The sequence below is a fragment of the Nomascus leucogenys genome, chromosome 6 (genome assembly GCF_006542625.1).
Source record: "Nomascus leucogenys isolate Asia chromosome 6, Asia_NLE_v1, whole genome shotgun sequence".
Classification (NCBI taxonomy): Eukaryota; Metazoa; Chordata; class Mammalia; order Primates; family Hylobatidae; genus Nomascus; species Nomascus leucogenys.
This window is the reverse complement of record NC_044386.1, coordinates 94,911,139-94,925,937: the sequence shown is the minus strand read 5'-3', so window position 1 is coordinate 94,925,937 and position 14,799 is coordinate 94,911,139. Positions and strand designations below refer to the sequence as shown.

General features: G+C 43.0%; 1 protein-coding gene across 2 annotated transcripts in view; it reads left to right on the top strand.

Annotated features, from left to right (window-relative positions):
- Positions 1-14,799, top strand: part of PTPN9 (protein tyrosine phosphatase non-receptor type 9) — a 111,031-nt gene that overhangs the window by 76,679 nt on the left and 19,553 nt on the right. For both annotated transcript variants that reach the window (XM_030814796.1, XM_030814798.1), the window contains exons 7-8: positions 249-577; positions 12,524-12,617. In XM_030814796.1, the coding sequence (XP_030670656.1) occupies positions 249-577; positions 12,524-12,617 (423 nt within the window). The remainder of the gene's footprint in view (positions 1-248; positions 578-12,523; positions 12,618-14,799) is intronic.

Below are 14,799 nucleotides of genomic sequence, written 5' to 3'. Positions count from 1 at the left end.
TAACGGTGTCCCTAATTCCAGGAGTGAATTTTATATACATTCTGGGAGTTCACACTTTTATCTGGCAAATTCATAGGACTTAAATCTCAGGCAGATGAAATGTAGTCTACTACTTTTACAAGTATACCTTGTATTTCAAGAAAATCTTATCCCATCCTCCAAACCTGATATAAATACATTTATTCTTTGTCACTCTGTATGCCTTTCCCTCCTCCCACATACTCACATGGTTCTTTCTAACCTTCCAGATTCAAATATTAAAGACATCTGAGGTCACGCAGCATCTGCCCAGGGAGTGTCTTCCAGAAAACCTGGGTGGGTACGTCAAAATTGATCTCGCCACTTGGAATTTCCAGTTCCTACCCCAGGTGAACGGCCACCCAGATCCCTTCGATGAGATCATCCTGTTCTCCCTCCCTCCTGCCTTAGACTGGGACTCAGTACATGTTCCAGGTCCCCATGCTATGACCATCCAAGAGTTGGTGGACTATGTTAATGCCAGGCAAAAGCAAGGAATCTATGAGGAATATGAAGACATTCGTCGTGAGAACCCTGTTGGCACTTTCCACTGTTCCATGTAAGTAAAAAAGTTTGGGCCAGCAGCTGGTTACCAGGATGCTTCTGGCAGGCTCTGGCAACAGCTCCTTCCACCCCTCACTTGCTTAGCAGAGACCCTTCCTTGTGTTAGGGAACATCACTCTCACATAAATGATGGTTTCTCGCATGCAGAAAGAGGTACTTTCTGCTTTGGTGCTTCTTGCCAATATCCTATGCTCTGAAATTTCTGAAGGTCTTTGGTACCAACAGGATAACCCTGTTGGACATATTTTTGGATATTTTTCTGAAATGCAAGTTTTTTTTAAAAAGTAGGTTCAAAATAGGCTACTCTCTATTCCAGTACTCAGTGTGAGTGCTGGTCTGTTCATTTGGGCAGTTTCTCCCCATAACATTTATGGTATAACATTACATCTTGAGGAGAGGGGTATGTGGTACACTTAAAATAATCCATAGTCAGAGAGTACAGTTGCCTCATAGGACTTTAACACCTTGAGATTTTCTTTCTACTCAAATCCTATCACAAAACCGTCTGGCTAGTTTATAACTCTGGCTCATAACTACTTGCTAACTATATATACATACATATATATACACACACACACACAAATTAGCTGGGTGTGGTGGCGCACACCTGTAATTCCTTCCTTCCTTCCTCCCTCCCTCTTTTTTTTTTTTTTTCCTTTCTGAGACGGAGTCTCGTTCTGTCACCCAGGCTGGAGTGCAATGGCACGATGTCGGCTCACTGCAACCTCCACCTCCCAGGTTCAAGCGATTCTCCCTGCCTCACCCTCCCAAGTAGCTGGAATTATAGGCACGCACCACCACGCCTGGCTAATTTTTGTATTTTTAGTAGAGACAGGGTTTCACAATGTTGGCCAGGTTGGTCTTGAACTCCTGACCTCAGGTGATCTGCCCGCCTCAGCCTCCCAAAGTGCTGGGATTACAGGTATGAGCTACCGCACCTGGCCTCTTTTTCTTTTTTCTCTTCTCTTCTTCTTTTCTTCTTCTCTTCTCTTCTCCTTTTCTTTTCTTTTATTCTTTTCTTTTCCTCAAATTCCTAGGTGAAAGCGATCCTCCTACCTCAGCCTCCTGAGTAGCTGGGACTACAGGTATGTGCCACTATGTCCAGCTAATTTTTTATTTTTTGAAGAGATGGGGTTTCGGCGTGTTGCACAGGCTGGCCTTAAACTCTGAGGCTCAAGTGATCCTCCTGCCTCAACCTCCCAAAGTGTTGGGATTACAGGTGTGAGCCACCGCACCCAGTCAGATTATTTCTCTTACCATGTTGCTGTCATTTCTCTTACCATGTTTTAATTGGCTGCCCCAGAAATCTCTTTCTCTCCAGCTAGTGAGCTGTGACTGTTGAAAACTACAGAAACTAGGGCTGGGGACAGTGGCTCACGCCTATAATTCCAGCACTTTGGGAGTAAAGGTATAGGAGGATCATTTGTGCCCAGGAGTTTGAGACCAACCTGAGCAGCATAGCAAGACCCTACCTCTACAAAAATAAAAAACAAAAAAATTAGCCAGGCATGGTGGCACACTCCTGCTGTCCCAGCTATGCGGGAGGATCACTTGAGCCCGGGAGGTCGAGACCACAGTGAGTTATGATCACGCTACCGAACTCCAGCCTAAGTGACAGAGTAAGACTTTGTCTAAGGAAAAAAAAAAAAACGAAAAAGAAAATAAAAGAAAAAAAAAGGAAAGAAAATGAGGGAAGCTGTCCTAGTGGGTCCCAGCCTCATATTCCAACGTAACCAAAAATTCCCTCTGTGAGTGACACAAGTTATTTCCCTTCTCAGCACTTCAGTTTTCCTCTGTATAATATGTGACTACCGGACTCTGATATTCACCTACCTTTGTAGCTTAAATGTTTTAGAAATCTAGGATTCTGTGAGTACTTCTTCCCTCTTGTAACTCCTGTCCAGTGTAGTCAGTGTGTTCTGAATAAGATGCAGGGATAGAGTCTTTTAGCAAAGCAAAGAGGGAAAATAATGAGTTGGGGAAAATAATGAGATAGGGAAAGTAAGAGATAAGAGGCACTTGAGAAAGAAGTCAATCAGACCAAGAATGCAAAGGAAAATAAGAGGAGAAAAAGGGGACACAGACCATATATCAATAAGGGAAAGTATTCTTTTCTCTCATACAGCTCTGTTTCTTCCCTACCAGCTCCAGACCCCTATTTTTATTTAATTTTTATTTCATTTTATTTATTGTATTATTTTATTATTATTATTTTTTAGAGACAGGGTCTTGCTCTGTCCCCCAGGCTGGAGCATAGTGGCATGATCATGGCTCACTGCAGCCTCCGTCTCTTGATGCTCAATTGATCCTCCTGCCTCAACCTCTTGAGTAGCTGAGACCACAGACATGCACCACCATGCCTGGCTAATTTTTTTTATTTTTTGTAGAGTCTCCCTATGTTGCCCAGGCTGGTCTTGAACCCCTGGGCTCAAGTGATCCTCCTACCTCAGCCTTCCAAAGTGCTGGAATTATAGGTGCTACCTATACCCAACTACCAGACTCCCTGTTTACATCCAATCTCTTTTGCAAACAGAACAGTTATTCCCTTAAAGTCTTTTTTGTTGTTGTTGAGACAGAGTCTCACTCCATCACCCAGGCTGGAGTGCAATGGTATGATCTCAGCTCACTGCAACCTCCGCCTCGTGGGTTCAAGCCATTCTGTGCCTTAGTCTCCCGAGTAGATGGAATTACAGGTGTGCACCACCACACCCAGCTAATTTGTGTGTGTGTATATATATGTGTGTGTGTGTATATATATGTATATTTTTATTATTTTTTATTAATTTATTTATTTATTTATTTTGAGACAGAGTCTCACTCAGTTGGCCAGGCTAGAGTGCAATGCCACGATCTCGGCCCACTGCAACCTCCATCTCCCAGGCTCAAGCAATTCTTCTGCCTCAGTAGCTGGGATTATAGGCGTGTGCCACCACACCTGGCTAATTTTGTATTTTTAGTAGAGATGGGGTTTCACTGTGTTGGCCAGGCTGGTCTCAAACTCCTGATCTCCGGTCATTCGTCCTCCTTGGCTTGCCAAAGTTCTAGGATTACAGGCGTGAGCCACCATGCCTGGCCTAATTTGTGTATTTTTAGTAGAGATGGGGTTTTGCCATGTTGGCCAGGCTGATCTTGAACTCCTGACCTCAAGTGATCTGCGCACCTCGGCCCTGCAAAGTGCTGGGATTACAGGCATGAGCCACCATGCCCAGCCTCCCTTACAGACTTGAATCAAGGAAGTACGTTGGAGCAGGGAGGCATGCTAGGCTGATCTAAGAGGATGCACACTTATCCTGGGGATTCTTCACCTTGCTCTTGGTGCTTCTGCAACTACCAGCTGCTGTGAGGCCCTTGAGATGTCATTTCTACTATGGAGTCTCCCCTCCTCCATTAAAAAAGTGGGTTTGGCTGGGCGTGGTGGCTCATGCCTATAATCCCACTTTGGGAGGTCGAGGCTGGCAGATCACAAGGTCAAGAGATTGAGACCATCCTGGCCAACATGGTGAAACCCCGTCTCTACTAATAATACAAAAATTAGCTGGGTGTGGTGGCGTGCATCTGTAGTCCCAGCTACTTGGGAGGCTGAGGCAGGAGAATCACTTGAGCCCAGGAGGTGGAGGTTGCTGTGAGCCAAGATTGTGCCACTGCACTCCAGCCTGGGCGACAGAGCAAGACTCTGTCAAAAAAAAAAAAAAAAAAAAAAAGAAAAAGTGGGTTTAGATCGTCTTGTTGGCATCATCCAAACCAGCTACCATTTGACAATCAGAAAACAGATCCCTCATCCAATGAGAGGACTTCCTAGTCTTGCCTGTTGAATGACTGATTCCCCACTTTATGATTTAGAACCTAGAATCCTCATCAGCTCCAAGCCTCTGACTTACACGAACTCCCAGTAGAGCTACTTACAAAGAACAAACTGTGTCTCCCTTGGAATTCTGGATTATGAAGTGGCTATCAGTGTATATTCACTCTTGCCTAGGATTCCCCTGGACCAAGAGACTTTCTTTCCCTTTTCTCTTTTTGCTTTTTCTTATAATTGTAGATTCACCTGCAGTTGTGAGAAATAATGGAGACAGATTACATGTACCCATGTTATCCCATGGTAACATCTTCCAAAACTATAGTGTAATATCACAGCCAGAATGTTAATATTGATACAATCCACCAATCTGATTTAGACTTCCCCAGTTTTACTTCGTTTGTGTGTATTTAGTTCTATGCAGTTTTGTCACACACGTAGGTTTGTGTATCTGTCACCATAGTCAAGATACAGAGTTCTGTCACCACAAGGGTCCCCTTGTTGCCCTTCAATATTTTTATTTTACACTTGATCTTAGCCAAAAGGCTGAGAAGCGATCAATATTTTTATTTTTATTTACTTGTTTTTTTAAGACGGAGTCTTGCTCTGTCACCCAAGCTGGAGTGCTGTGGTGCAATCTTGGCTCCCTGTAACCTCTGCCTCCCAGGCTCAAGTGATTTTCCCGCCTCAGTCTCCCAAGTAGCTGGGATTACAGGTGCCCGCTATCAAGCCCAGCTAATTTTTTGTATTTTTCATAGAGACGGGGTTTCGCCATGTTGGTCAGGGTGATCTCGAGCTCCTCACCTCAGGTGATCCACCCACCTTGGCCTCCTAAAGTGTTGGAATTACAGGCATGAGCCCCCGCACCCGGCCTTTTTTTTTTTTTTTTTTTAAGAGAGACGTGTTCTTGCTCGTTGCACAGGTTGGAGCGCAGGTGCAGTGGCACTGTCATAGCTTACGGCAGTCTTAACCTCCTGGGCTCAAGTGATTTTCTTACCTTAGCCTTCCTAGTAGCTGAGACGAGAGGTATGGGGTACCACACCTTGCTAATTTTTTTGACGTTTTTATAGAGATGGAGTCTTGCTCTCTTGCCCAGGCTGGTCTCAAACTCCTGGGCTCAAGTGATTCTCTCACCTCAGCCTCCCAAAGCACTAGGATTTTAGGCATAAGCCACTGTGCCCAGCTGTCTTTTTAATTATTATATGAGAGAAAGAATTTATTATAAAGTTGAAATTCCTTCTAATCCTCATCCTTAGTTCTCCCCACTCATCATAAGCAGCTACTAGTATGAATATGGTATTTCTTTCTAGTTCATTTTGTTTATACTGTTATATATGCATAAGCACTCATGAACAATATAGAGTATTATTTTATATGTGTGACCTTTGTAATTTCTTTGCTTTCAGTTAATATATGCAAATAATTTTTTAAAAAACCAAACAGTTCTAAAGAAGACAAGCAATGACAAAATAAATAGCAAACTCCTATTTTACCCTCAGTTCCATTACCTATAATCATGTATTCCACTCTTGTAGCTGTTTCCCTTGGTATTTCATCCCTAATTCTAAATTAAAATGCTTATGTCAGGCACAGTGGCTCGTGCCTGTAATCCCAGCACTTTGGGAGGCTGAGGTGGGTAGATCGTTTGAGCTCAGGATTTCAAGACCAGCCTGAGCAACATGTAGAGACAGGTGAAACCCTGTCTCTACAAAAATTACAAAAATTAGCAGGGTGTGGTGGCGTGTGTTTGTAATCCCAGCTACTTGGGAGGCTGAGGTGGGAAGATCACTTGAGCCTGGGACGTTGAGGCTGCAGTGAACCAAAATTGTGCCACTGGACTCCAGCTTAGAATACAGAGCGAGACCCTGTCTCAAAAAAAAAAAAACAAAAAACAATAATACTTGTAGTGATTTTTATTGTAGGTGCTCATTTAGCTCTTATACTATGCCTCCACTTTCATTTTGACTACTCTTCCAATATACAATAATTATATGTAACATTCTTAAATTGAATCGTCATTGTACTTTATTATGACTATGTAAATTATTTTTACTGGAGAGCTACATGGGCTACTATGAAATGATCAAATATATTAACAATTTTTTTTTTAATTTTTAGTAGAGATGGGATTTCACCATGTTGGCCAGGCTGGTCTCAAAATCCTGGCCTCAACTGATTCACCTGCCTTGGCCTCCCAAAGTGCTAGGATTACAGGTGTGAACCGCTACGTCCAGCCTTTTTTTTTTTTTGAGACAGGCTCTCACTCTGTCACCCAGGTTGGAGTGCAGTGGCTCTATCTCGGCTCACTGCAACCTCTGCTTCCCAGACTCAAGCAATTCTCTCACCTCAGCCTCCAGAGTAGCTGGGACCACAGGCATGCTTCACCACATCTGGCTAATTTTTTGTATTTTTGGTAGAGACGGGGTTTCGCCATGTTGCCAAGGCTGGTCCCAAACTCCTGAGCTCAGGCAGTCCATCTGCCTCAGCCTCCCAAAATACTGGGATTACAGGAATGAGCCACTACACCTGGCCTAATAATCTTATCAATTCAATTTTTTGTTTCTTCTGGAGTTAATTACCAGATTTTTTCATTTCCTTTAGTTTTCTGTGTACATTCCTCATTCTTTTTCTTGTTGTTGTTGTTGTTTTGTTTTGTTGTTGTTGTTGTTTTGATGTTGCCCCGGCTGGAGTGCAGTGGCACGATCTCGGCTCACTGCAACCTCCACACCCTGGATTCAAGCGATTCTCATATCTCAGCCTCCTGAGTAGCTAGGATTATAGGCACCTGCCACCTTGCCCAGCTCATGTTTTTTGATATTTTTAGTAGAGACATGGTTTCACCATGTTGGCCAGGCTGGTTTCGAACTCCTGACCTCAAGTGATCTGCCCACCTTGGCCTCCCAAAGTGCTGGGATTATAGGTGTGAGCCACCGTGCTTGGCCCTTCATTATTTTTCTATATGCCCAATCAGATTTATTTTACAGTGTTATCATTAGTTTCCAAGTGATTGAATGTATCAGATAATCAATTGCGTCTATTTTTTTTTTTCCTGAGACCTCACTTTCAGAACTTTTTCTTTCGTTCTAGTCTAAACTGTGGTTGGTTATTCTCTAGGCTTGTTCCTCAGTTTTTATCTTGCAGTTTTCGCTCTTTCCTTTGTTGGATCTTGTTTCCTAATTGTAGACCATCTTCTTTCTTTTATTCTATTTTGCTAGAGGATAGAACTCTAGGTTAGAAATAACTTTATCTCAGAATTTTTAAGGCAATGCATTTCCAATTACTAGTGATGCTGTCTGTGAATTGTCTGATCTTATCGTTTCTCTATCTATTTATTTATTTATTTAAGATGGGGTCTCACTCTGTCGCCCAGGCTGGAGTGCAGTGGCACAATCTCAGCTCACTGCAACCTCCACCTTCTGGGTTCAAGTGATTCTCCTGCCTCAGCCTCCTGAGTAGCTGGGACTACAGGTGTGTGCCATCATGCCTGGCTAATTTTTGTATTTTTGGTAGAAATGGAGTTTCACCATGTTGGCCAGGCTGGTCTCAAACTCCTGACTTCAGGAGATCTGCCCTCCTTGGCCTCCCAAAGTGCTGGGATTGCAGAAGTGAGCCACTGCACCGAGTCTAAATTTCTTAAACAGAAAAAGAAATTATCTTTAAAATGCCCAGGGAAGAAAAAAGAAAAACAATAGATCATTTAAAAGGATTGAGAAAGGCTGGGCATGGTAGCTCAAGCCTGTAACCCCGGCACTTTGGGACGCTGAGGAGGGCAGATCACCTGAGGTCAGGAGTTCAAGACCAGCCTGGCCAACGTGGCAAAACCCCGTCTCTGCTAAAAATATAAAAATTAGCCAGGTGTGGTGGCAGGCTCCTGTAATCCCAGCTACTCGGGAGGCTGAGGCAGAAGAATCCCTTGAACCTGGGAGGCGGAGGTTGCAGTGAGCCAAGATTGCGCCACTGCACTCCAGCCTGGGGGCCACTGCACTCCAGCCTGGGGGACAGAGCGAGACTCTGTCCACCGCCGCCCCCCCCCCACAAAAAGATTCACAATGATGTGCCTTAGTGTAGGTCCTCTTTTAAAATTTATTACATTGGTTACTTGATAGATTCTTTTAATCTGAAGGCTTGTTATTTAGTTCTAGGGCTTTTCTTGTTACACTGTTTTTTAAATGATTTCTTTCCTTGCATTATGTTAGTTCTCGCTCTCTCTATATATATATGTAAATATATAGATTTTATATATATATATATATATTCCTATTAGTCTGGTTGGATCTCCTAGAGTAGGGATTGACAAACTTTTTCTTAAAGGGCAAGATAGTAAATATTTCAGTATTGTGGGGTTTATAGTCTTTGTTAGAAGTACTCAACACTGTCAAAGTATACTTAGTGAGTACAGAAATAAATGAGCTTGACTATGTTCCAATAAAACATTATTTACAAAAACAAGTAGCCAGGGCATAGTTTACTGACTCAACACTGTCAATATATACTTAGTGAGTACAGAAATAAATGGGCTTGACTGTGTTCCAGTAAAACTTCATTTATAAAAACAAGTGGCCAGGGCATAGTTGACTGACTTGTGTCCCAGAATGATTCTCTTAACTTTCTTCATTTTTCTCATATTTTCATATTTTCTTTTTTCTTTTTTTTTTTAATGAGACGGAGTCTCGCTCTGTCGCCCAGGCTGGAGTACAGTGGCGCAATTTCAGCTCACTGCAACCTCCACTTCCCGTGTTCAAGCAATTCTGATGCCACAGCCTCCCGAGTAGCTGGGACTACAAAGCGTGTGCCACCACGCCCTGCTAATTTTTGTATTTTAGTAGAGACGAGTTTCAACATATTGGCCAGGCTGGTCTTGAACTCCTGACCTCAAGTAATCCACCCGCCCCAGCCTCCCAAAGTGCTGAGATAACAGGCATGAGCCACTGTGCCTGGCCAGTTTTTCTCGTATTTTCATCACTTTTTTTGTTTTGTTTTGTATTCTGGAAATTTCTTCAACTTTCTCTTTTATCTCGTCTATTAAAATTCCTATTTTGGATATTATTTTTAATTTCCAAGAGTTTTTCTTCTCTGTTCCTTTTTCATTGCACTCTCTTGTTTTAATAATTGTATCATCTATTTTCTCTTTGAGGATATTAATGATAGCCTTTTAGAGGTTATTTTTCTCTTACTATCTTTTTTTTTTAAAACTTCTGTAGCCCCCATGTGTTTGAATTATGGGTTTTTTTGTTTGTTTGTTTTTTGTTTGATTTTGAGACAGGGTCTCATTTTGTCACCCAGGCTGGAGTGCAGTGATGCAATCATAGCTCACTGCAGCTTCTGTCTCCCAAGCTTAGGTGATCCTCCTACCTCAGCTTCCTGAATAGACGGGACTACGGGTGTGTACCTCCATGCCCAGCTAATTTTTTTAATTTTTAGTAGAGACAAGGTCTTGCTATGTTACCCAGGCTGGTCTTGAACTCCTGAGCTCAAGTGATCCTCCCACCTTGGCCCTCCCAAAGAGTTAGGATTACAGGCATGAACCACCGTGACCAGCCTGAATTGTGTTATTTGAATTGTGTATTAAAGTCTTTGTGTAAGGGCTTTCCTTAATTACATTGAGATCCTTGGCTTTTAGTTCACATTTATGGCCCTTAAAAGCTGCATGGTTACAAAAGCAGACAGTGATGAACAAAAACAAAAACAAGCTGCATGGAAGCTCGTTTTGCATGGATGAGCTTCAGATTATAATGATCAGACAACTAGCTTTTTGTTGGGTATTCTCCAAATAACAGAATTCTTTCACCTGATGCTGTTTACTTTATCCAGTGAAGAGTTCTCCCGTCCTTTGGATCCGCTGATGGGATCCAAACTTGGATATGAGTGTAGGTCAGGGCAATGAGAATGGTTCAGGGATTTTCACTGCGTAACATTCAGATTTTCATTTTATTCCCATTTTTAGCTCTGTTCCTCACCTTGCTTTCCATGGTAAGGGAGTTTTGAGGGTGTGCCATCTTGTCTCTCTATAGGTACCTCCCTTTGTCCTAGCTTCTGTGTCTGGCCACGTCAGCCAAAATCCTCCTATCTGCTTTTTCTCTGTTAAAATGGGTTGAATACTCTTTGTGTGCTGATGTCTCCACTGTCACTTTTTGGGTTTGTAGTGAATATTCCTTTTTCATCATTTTAGTGAAGCTACTGGATGAATGGAGTGGAGTCAATATGTGTTATCAACCTACCATGTTAAACTGGCATTTAAGGTCAGGCTTGGTGACTCACACCTATAATCCCAGCACTTTGGGAGGCTGAGGTGGCAGGATTGCTTGAGCCCAAGAGTTTGAGACCAGCCTGGGCAATGTGGCAAAACCCTTTCTCTACAAAAAATTAAAAAATTCGCTGGGCGTGGTGGTGTGCATCTGTAGTCCCAGCTACTCCTGGGCTCAGGATCACCTGAGCCCAGGGAGATTAAGGCTGCAAGTGAGCTGTGATTGTGCCACTGGACTCCAGCCTGGGTGACCCTGGAGACCTTTATGACCCTGTCTCAAAAAGAAAATGAAATTGGAATTGAAGAGATTTGGTTTGAACATCTTCTGACAAATAAGTAGTAGAAATTTTTAACTGCAGCTAGAGTTTTTTTGGTGGTATACCCCATTTCTCTCCCCTTCTCTCCCTCTCTTTACTAATGTGCTCCTCATCTCTGTCTGAGACATCATCAAAATGGATTTTACCACCCATATTTCTACCAGTTTTCCGATCAGTATCACTTAGGTAATCTCTAAGAAGATTGAGGCTTTCTCTACAGTTCTCCTTTTTCTGAGCCCTTACTAGAATTGCCTTTTATGCCTGTTTATGGCAACATAGGCTTTTTCTGCATGTACTTCCAAATTCTATCAGCTCTGTCCATGACCCAGTTCCAAAGCTGCTTCCACATTTTTAGTTATTTGTTACAGCAGCACCCCACTTCTTAGTACCAATTTCTGCCTTGGCCATTTGGGACTCCCATCCCCACTCTTTCTCTCTCTCTTTTTAAGTTTAATTAATTAATTAATTATTTTTTTTTTAGATAAAGTCTTGCTTTGTCACCCAGGCTGGAGTGCAGTGGTGCGATGTTGGCCCTCTGCATCCTCCACCTCCCAGGTTCAAGCGATTCTCCTGGCTCAGCCTCCTGAGTAGCTGGGTTTACAGGTGTGTGCCATCACACCTGGCTAATTTTTGTATTTTTAGTAGAGGCGGGGTTTTATCATCTTGGCCAGTCTGGTCTTGAAACCCTGACCCCAGGTGATCCACCTGCCTTGGCTTCCCAAAGTGCTGGGATTACAGGCATGAGCCACCATGCCCAGCTTCTCTTTTAAGTCAGGGTTTCTCTCCGTCACCCAGGCTGGTGTGCAGTGGCACTGTCATAGCTCACTGCAGCCTTGACTTCCTGGGCGGAAGCGGTCCTGCCACCTTAGACTCCTGAGTAGCTAGGAGTACAGGTGTGTGCCATGATGCCCGGATAATTTTTTGACTTCTCTCTAGAGATAAGCTCTCATTAGGCTGGGCGCGGTGGCTCATGCCTGTAATCCCAACACTTTGGGAGGCCTAGGCGGGCGGATCACGAGGTCAGGAGATCAAGACCATCCTGGCTAACATGGTGAAACCCTGTCTCTACTAAAAATACAAAAAAAATTGGCTGGGCATGGTGGCGGGAGCCTGTAGTCCCAGCTACTCGGGAGGCTGAAGCAGGAAAATGGCGTGAACCCAGGAGGTGGAGCTTGCAGTGAGTCGAGATCACGCTACTGCACTCCAGCCTGGGCAACAGAGCGAGACTCTGTCTCAAAAAAAAAAAAAAAAAAGAGATAAGCTCTCATTACATTTCCCAGACTGCTCACGAACTCCTGACCTCAAGCAGTCCTCCAGCCTCCCAAAGTGCTGGGACTCCAGGTGTGAGCCACCATGCCTGGTCTCCCTCTCTCTTTTGAATGGAGATATGTTTACTTTTAGAAGTAGTATGTACTTACCACAAAAAATGTTAAATGATATGGAACTGTATGGGTTAGAAATTGAAAAGCTTCCATGTCTCCACCCCTAAGAGTAATTGACACCCCTTTTGCATGGTCAGACTTTGTACATACATACTGTCCCCACTTTTTCTTTATTCTTGCTTGTTTGTTTCATTTCCTTCAGGTCTCCAGGAAACCTAGAGAAAAACCGTTATGGGGATGTACCCTGCCTGGACCAAACTAGAGTGAAGCTAACAAAGCGAAGTGGCCATACTCAGGTAGACAGATAAATGTAATCTTTTTAGGTGCACTGGGGGAAATTGAGCTTCTTCCAAAGTGAAGCTTACTAATACTTCGGTAGAATGAAAATAGACTCCGAGGCCAGAGAGATTAGGTTTGAGTTTATATTTTGCTACATACTAGTCTGTGACCATAGGCAAGTCCTCAAATGCCCATCTCATGTTATTGAGTGGAAATTAAATGAAATTCTTTATGTGAATGCTGATAGTGCAAGGTCTGATGTATTGTAGGTGCTTCATAGATGTTAAATTATTTATCGTTTTACTTCTTAGTTGTAAAGTCATGGTCATATAGTCCAATTCCTTTGGTGAGTATATATGCATCAATACAAAGAAACCTTGATTGTAAGTGACCTCTGATTTCTCCATCTGTATCTGAGGAAATTGTGGACAACTTATGTTTACATAAATGTCTAGGGATAGAGATGAAATGGTCAAATGACTATATTATTCAATATATTAATTTGATTATATCTACATGTTAAAAACCTCATATGTAATCTATTAACAGAGATATTTAATGAACATTTTATTCAAACACTTTACATACACCTTTAACTTTAGTGTCTTTGTCACATTTGAGCTACTTTTTTTTTTCTCCCTCAAGACAGGGTCTTGCTTTATTGCCCAGGCTAGGTACAGTGATCACAGCTCACTGCAATCTTGACCTCCTGGGCTCAAGCGATTCTTGTACCTCAGCCTCCCAAGTAGCTGAGACCACAGGCACGTGCCACATACATGGCTAATTTTTAAATACTTTTGTAGAGACAAGTTCTCACTATGTTGCCCAGTCTGGTCTTGAACTCTTGTGCTCAAACAATCCTCTTGCCTCAGCCTCCCTAAGTGCTGGAATTACAGGCCACTTTTTGAGTCAGTCTAACAAGGTTTTCCAGAGTACAGCATCTTTATTTACTTTTAAGTGTGTGGCATTGTGACTGGAAATTTTACCTTAAACCAGGAAAATCTGTTAGGGTAACATTAGGACAAGTTTTGTTTTTTTTTTTGTTTTTTTTTTTTGAGATGGAGTCTCACTCTGTCCCCCAGGCTGGAGTGCAGTGGCACGATCTTGGCTCACTGCAAGCTCCGCCTCCCAGGTTCACGCCATTCTCCTGCCTCAGCCTCCCGAGTAGCTGGGACTACAGGTGTCCACCACCACGCCCAGCTAATTTTTTGTATTTTTAGTAGAGACCAGGTTTCACCATGTTAGCCAGGATGGTCTCAATCTCCTGACCTCGTGATCCACCCTCCTCGGCCTCCCAAAGTGCTGGGATTACAGGCGTAAGCCACCACACCCAGCCAGGACAAGTTGGTTTTTTAATTTGTCATGCATCTTATGCATCCCCTATAATATGATTCATTCACTTATTCCTTTGTAAAATCCTTAAAAAACAAAAAATTGAGACAGGGTCTCACTCTGTCACCCAGGCTAGAGTGCAGTGACTTGATCATAGCTCACTGCACCCTTGAACTCCTGGGCTCAAGCGATCCTCCCACCTCTGTCTCCCAAGTAGCTGAGACTACAGGCACGCGCCATTACACATGGCTGATTTTTTTTTATTTCATTTTTGTAGAGCTAGGGTCTCGCTTTGTTGCCTAAGTTCCTCCTGGGCTCAAGCAATCCTCTCACCTTGGCCTCCCAAAGTGCTGGAATTACAGGCACGAGCTGGTGTGCCTGGCCATAATTCCTTTTTAATATAACTTGTTTACAGCAACATCCAACCTTAGAATTTTGAGATGAATGACTAAATTATTATTATCTTCCTTTTTTTCCCTTCTGATATACCAATTTTATTAGGTGATATCTCTAAAAAACCCAATTTTGTTAGGTGATCTCATAAAGAAAAAAACCCAGTATTGACTGAGGTTGTTCAAAGTAAAGTTATTTTATTTTTATTTATTTATTTATTTTGAGACAGAGTTTCGCTCTTGTTGTCCAGGCTGGAGTGCAATGGTGCGATCTCAGCTCACTGCACCCTCCACCTCCTGGGTTTAAGCGATTCTCCTGTCTCAGCCTCCTGAGTAGCTGGGATTACAGGTGCATGCCACCATGCCCAGCTAATTTTTGTATTTTTAGTAGATACGGGGTTTCATCATTTTGGTCAGGCTGGTCTTGAACTCCTGACCTGGGGTGATCCGCCTGCCTCGGCCTCCCAAAGTGCTG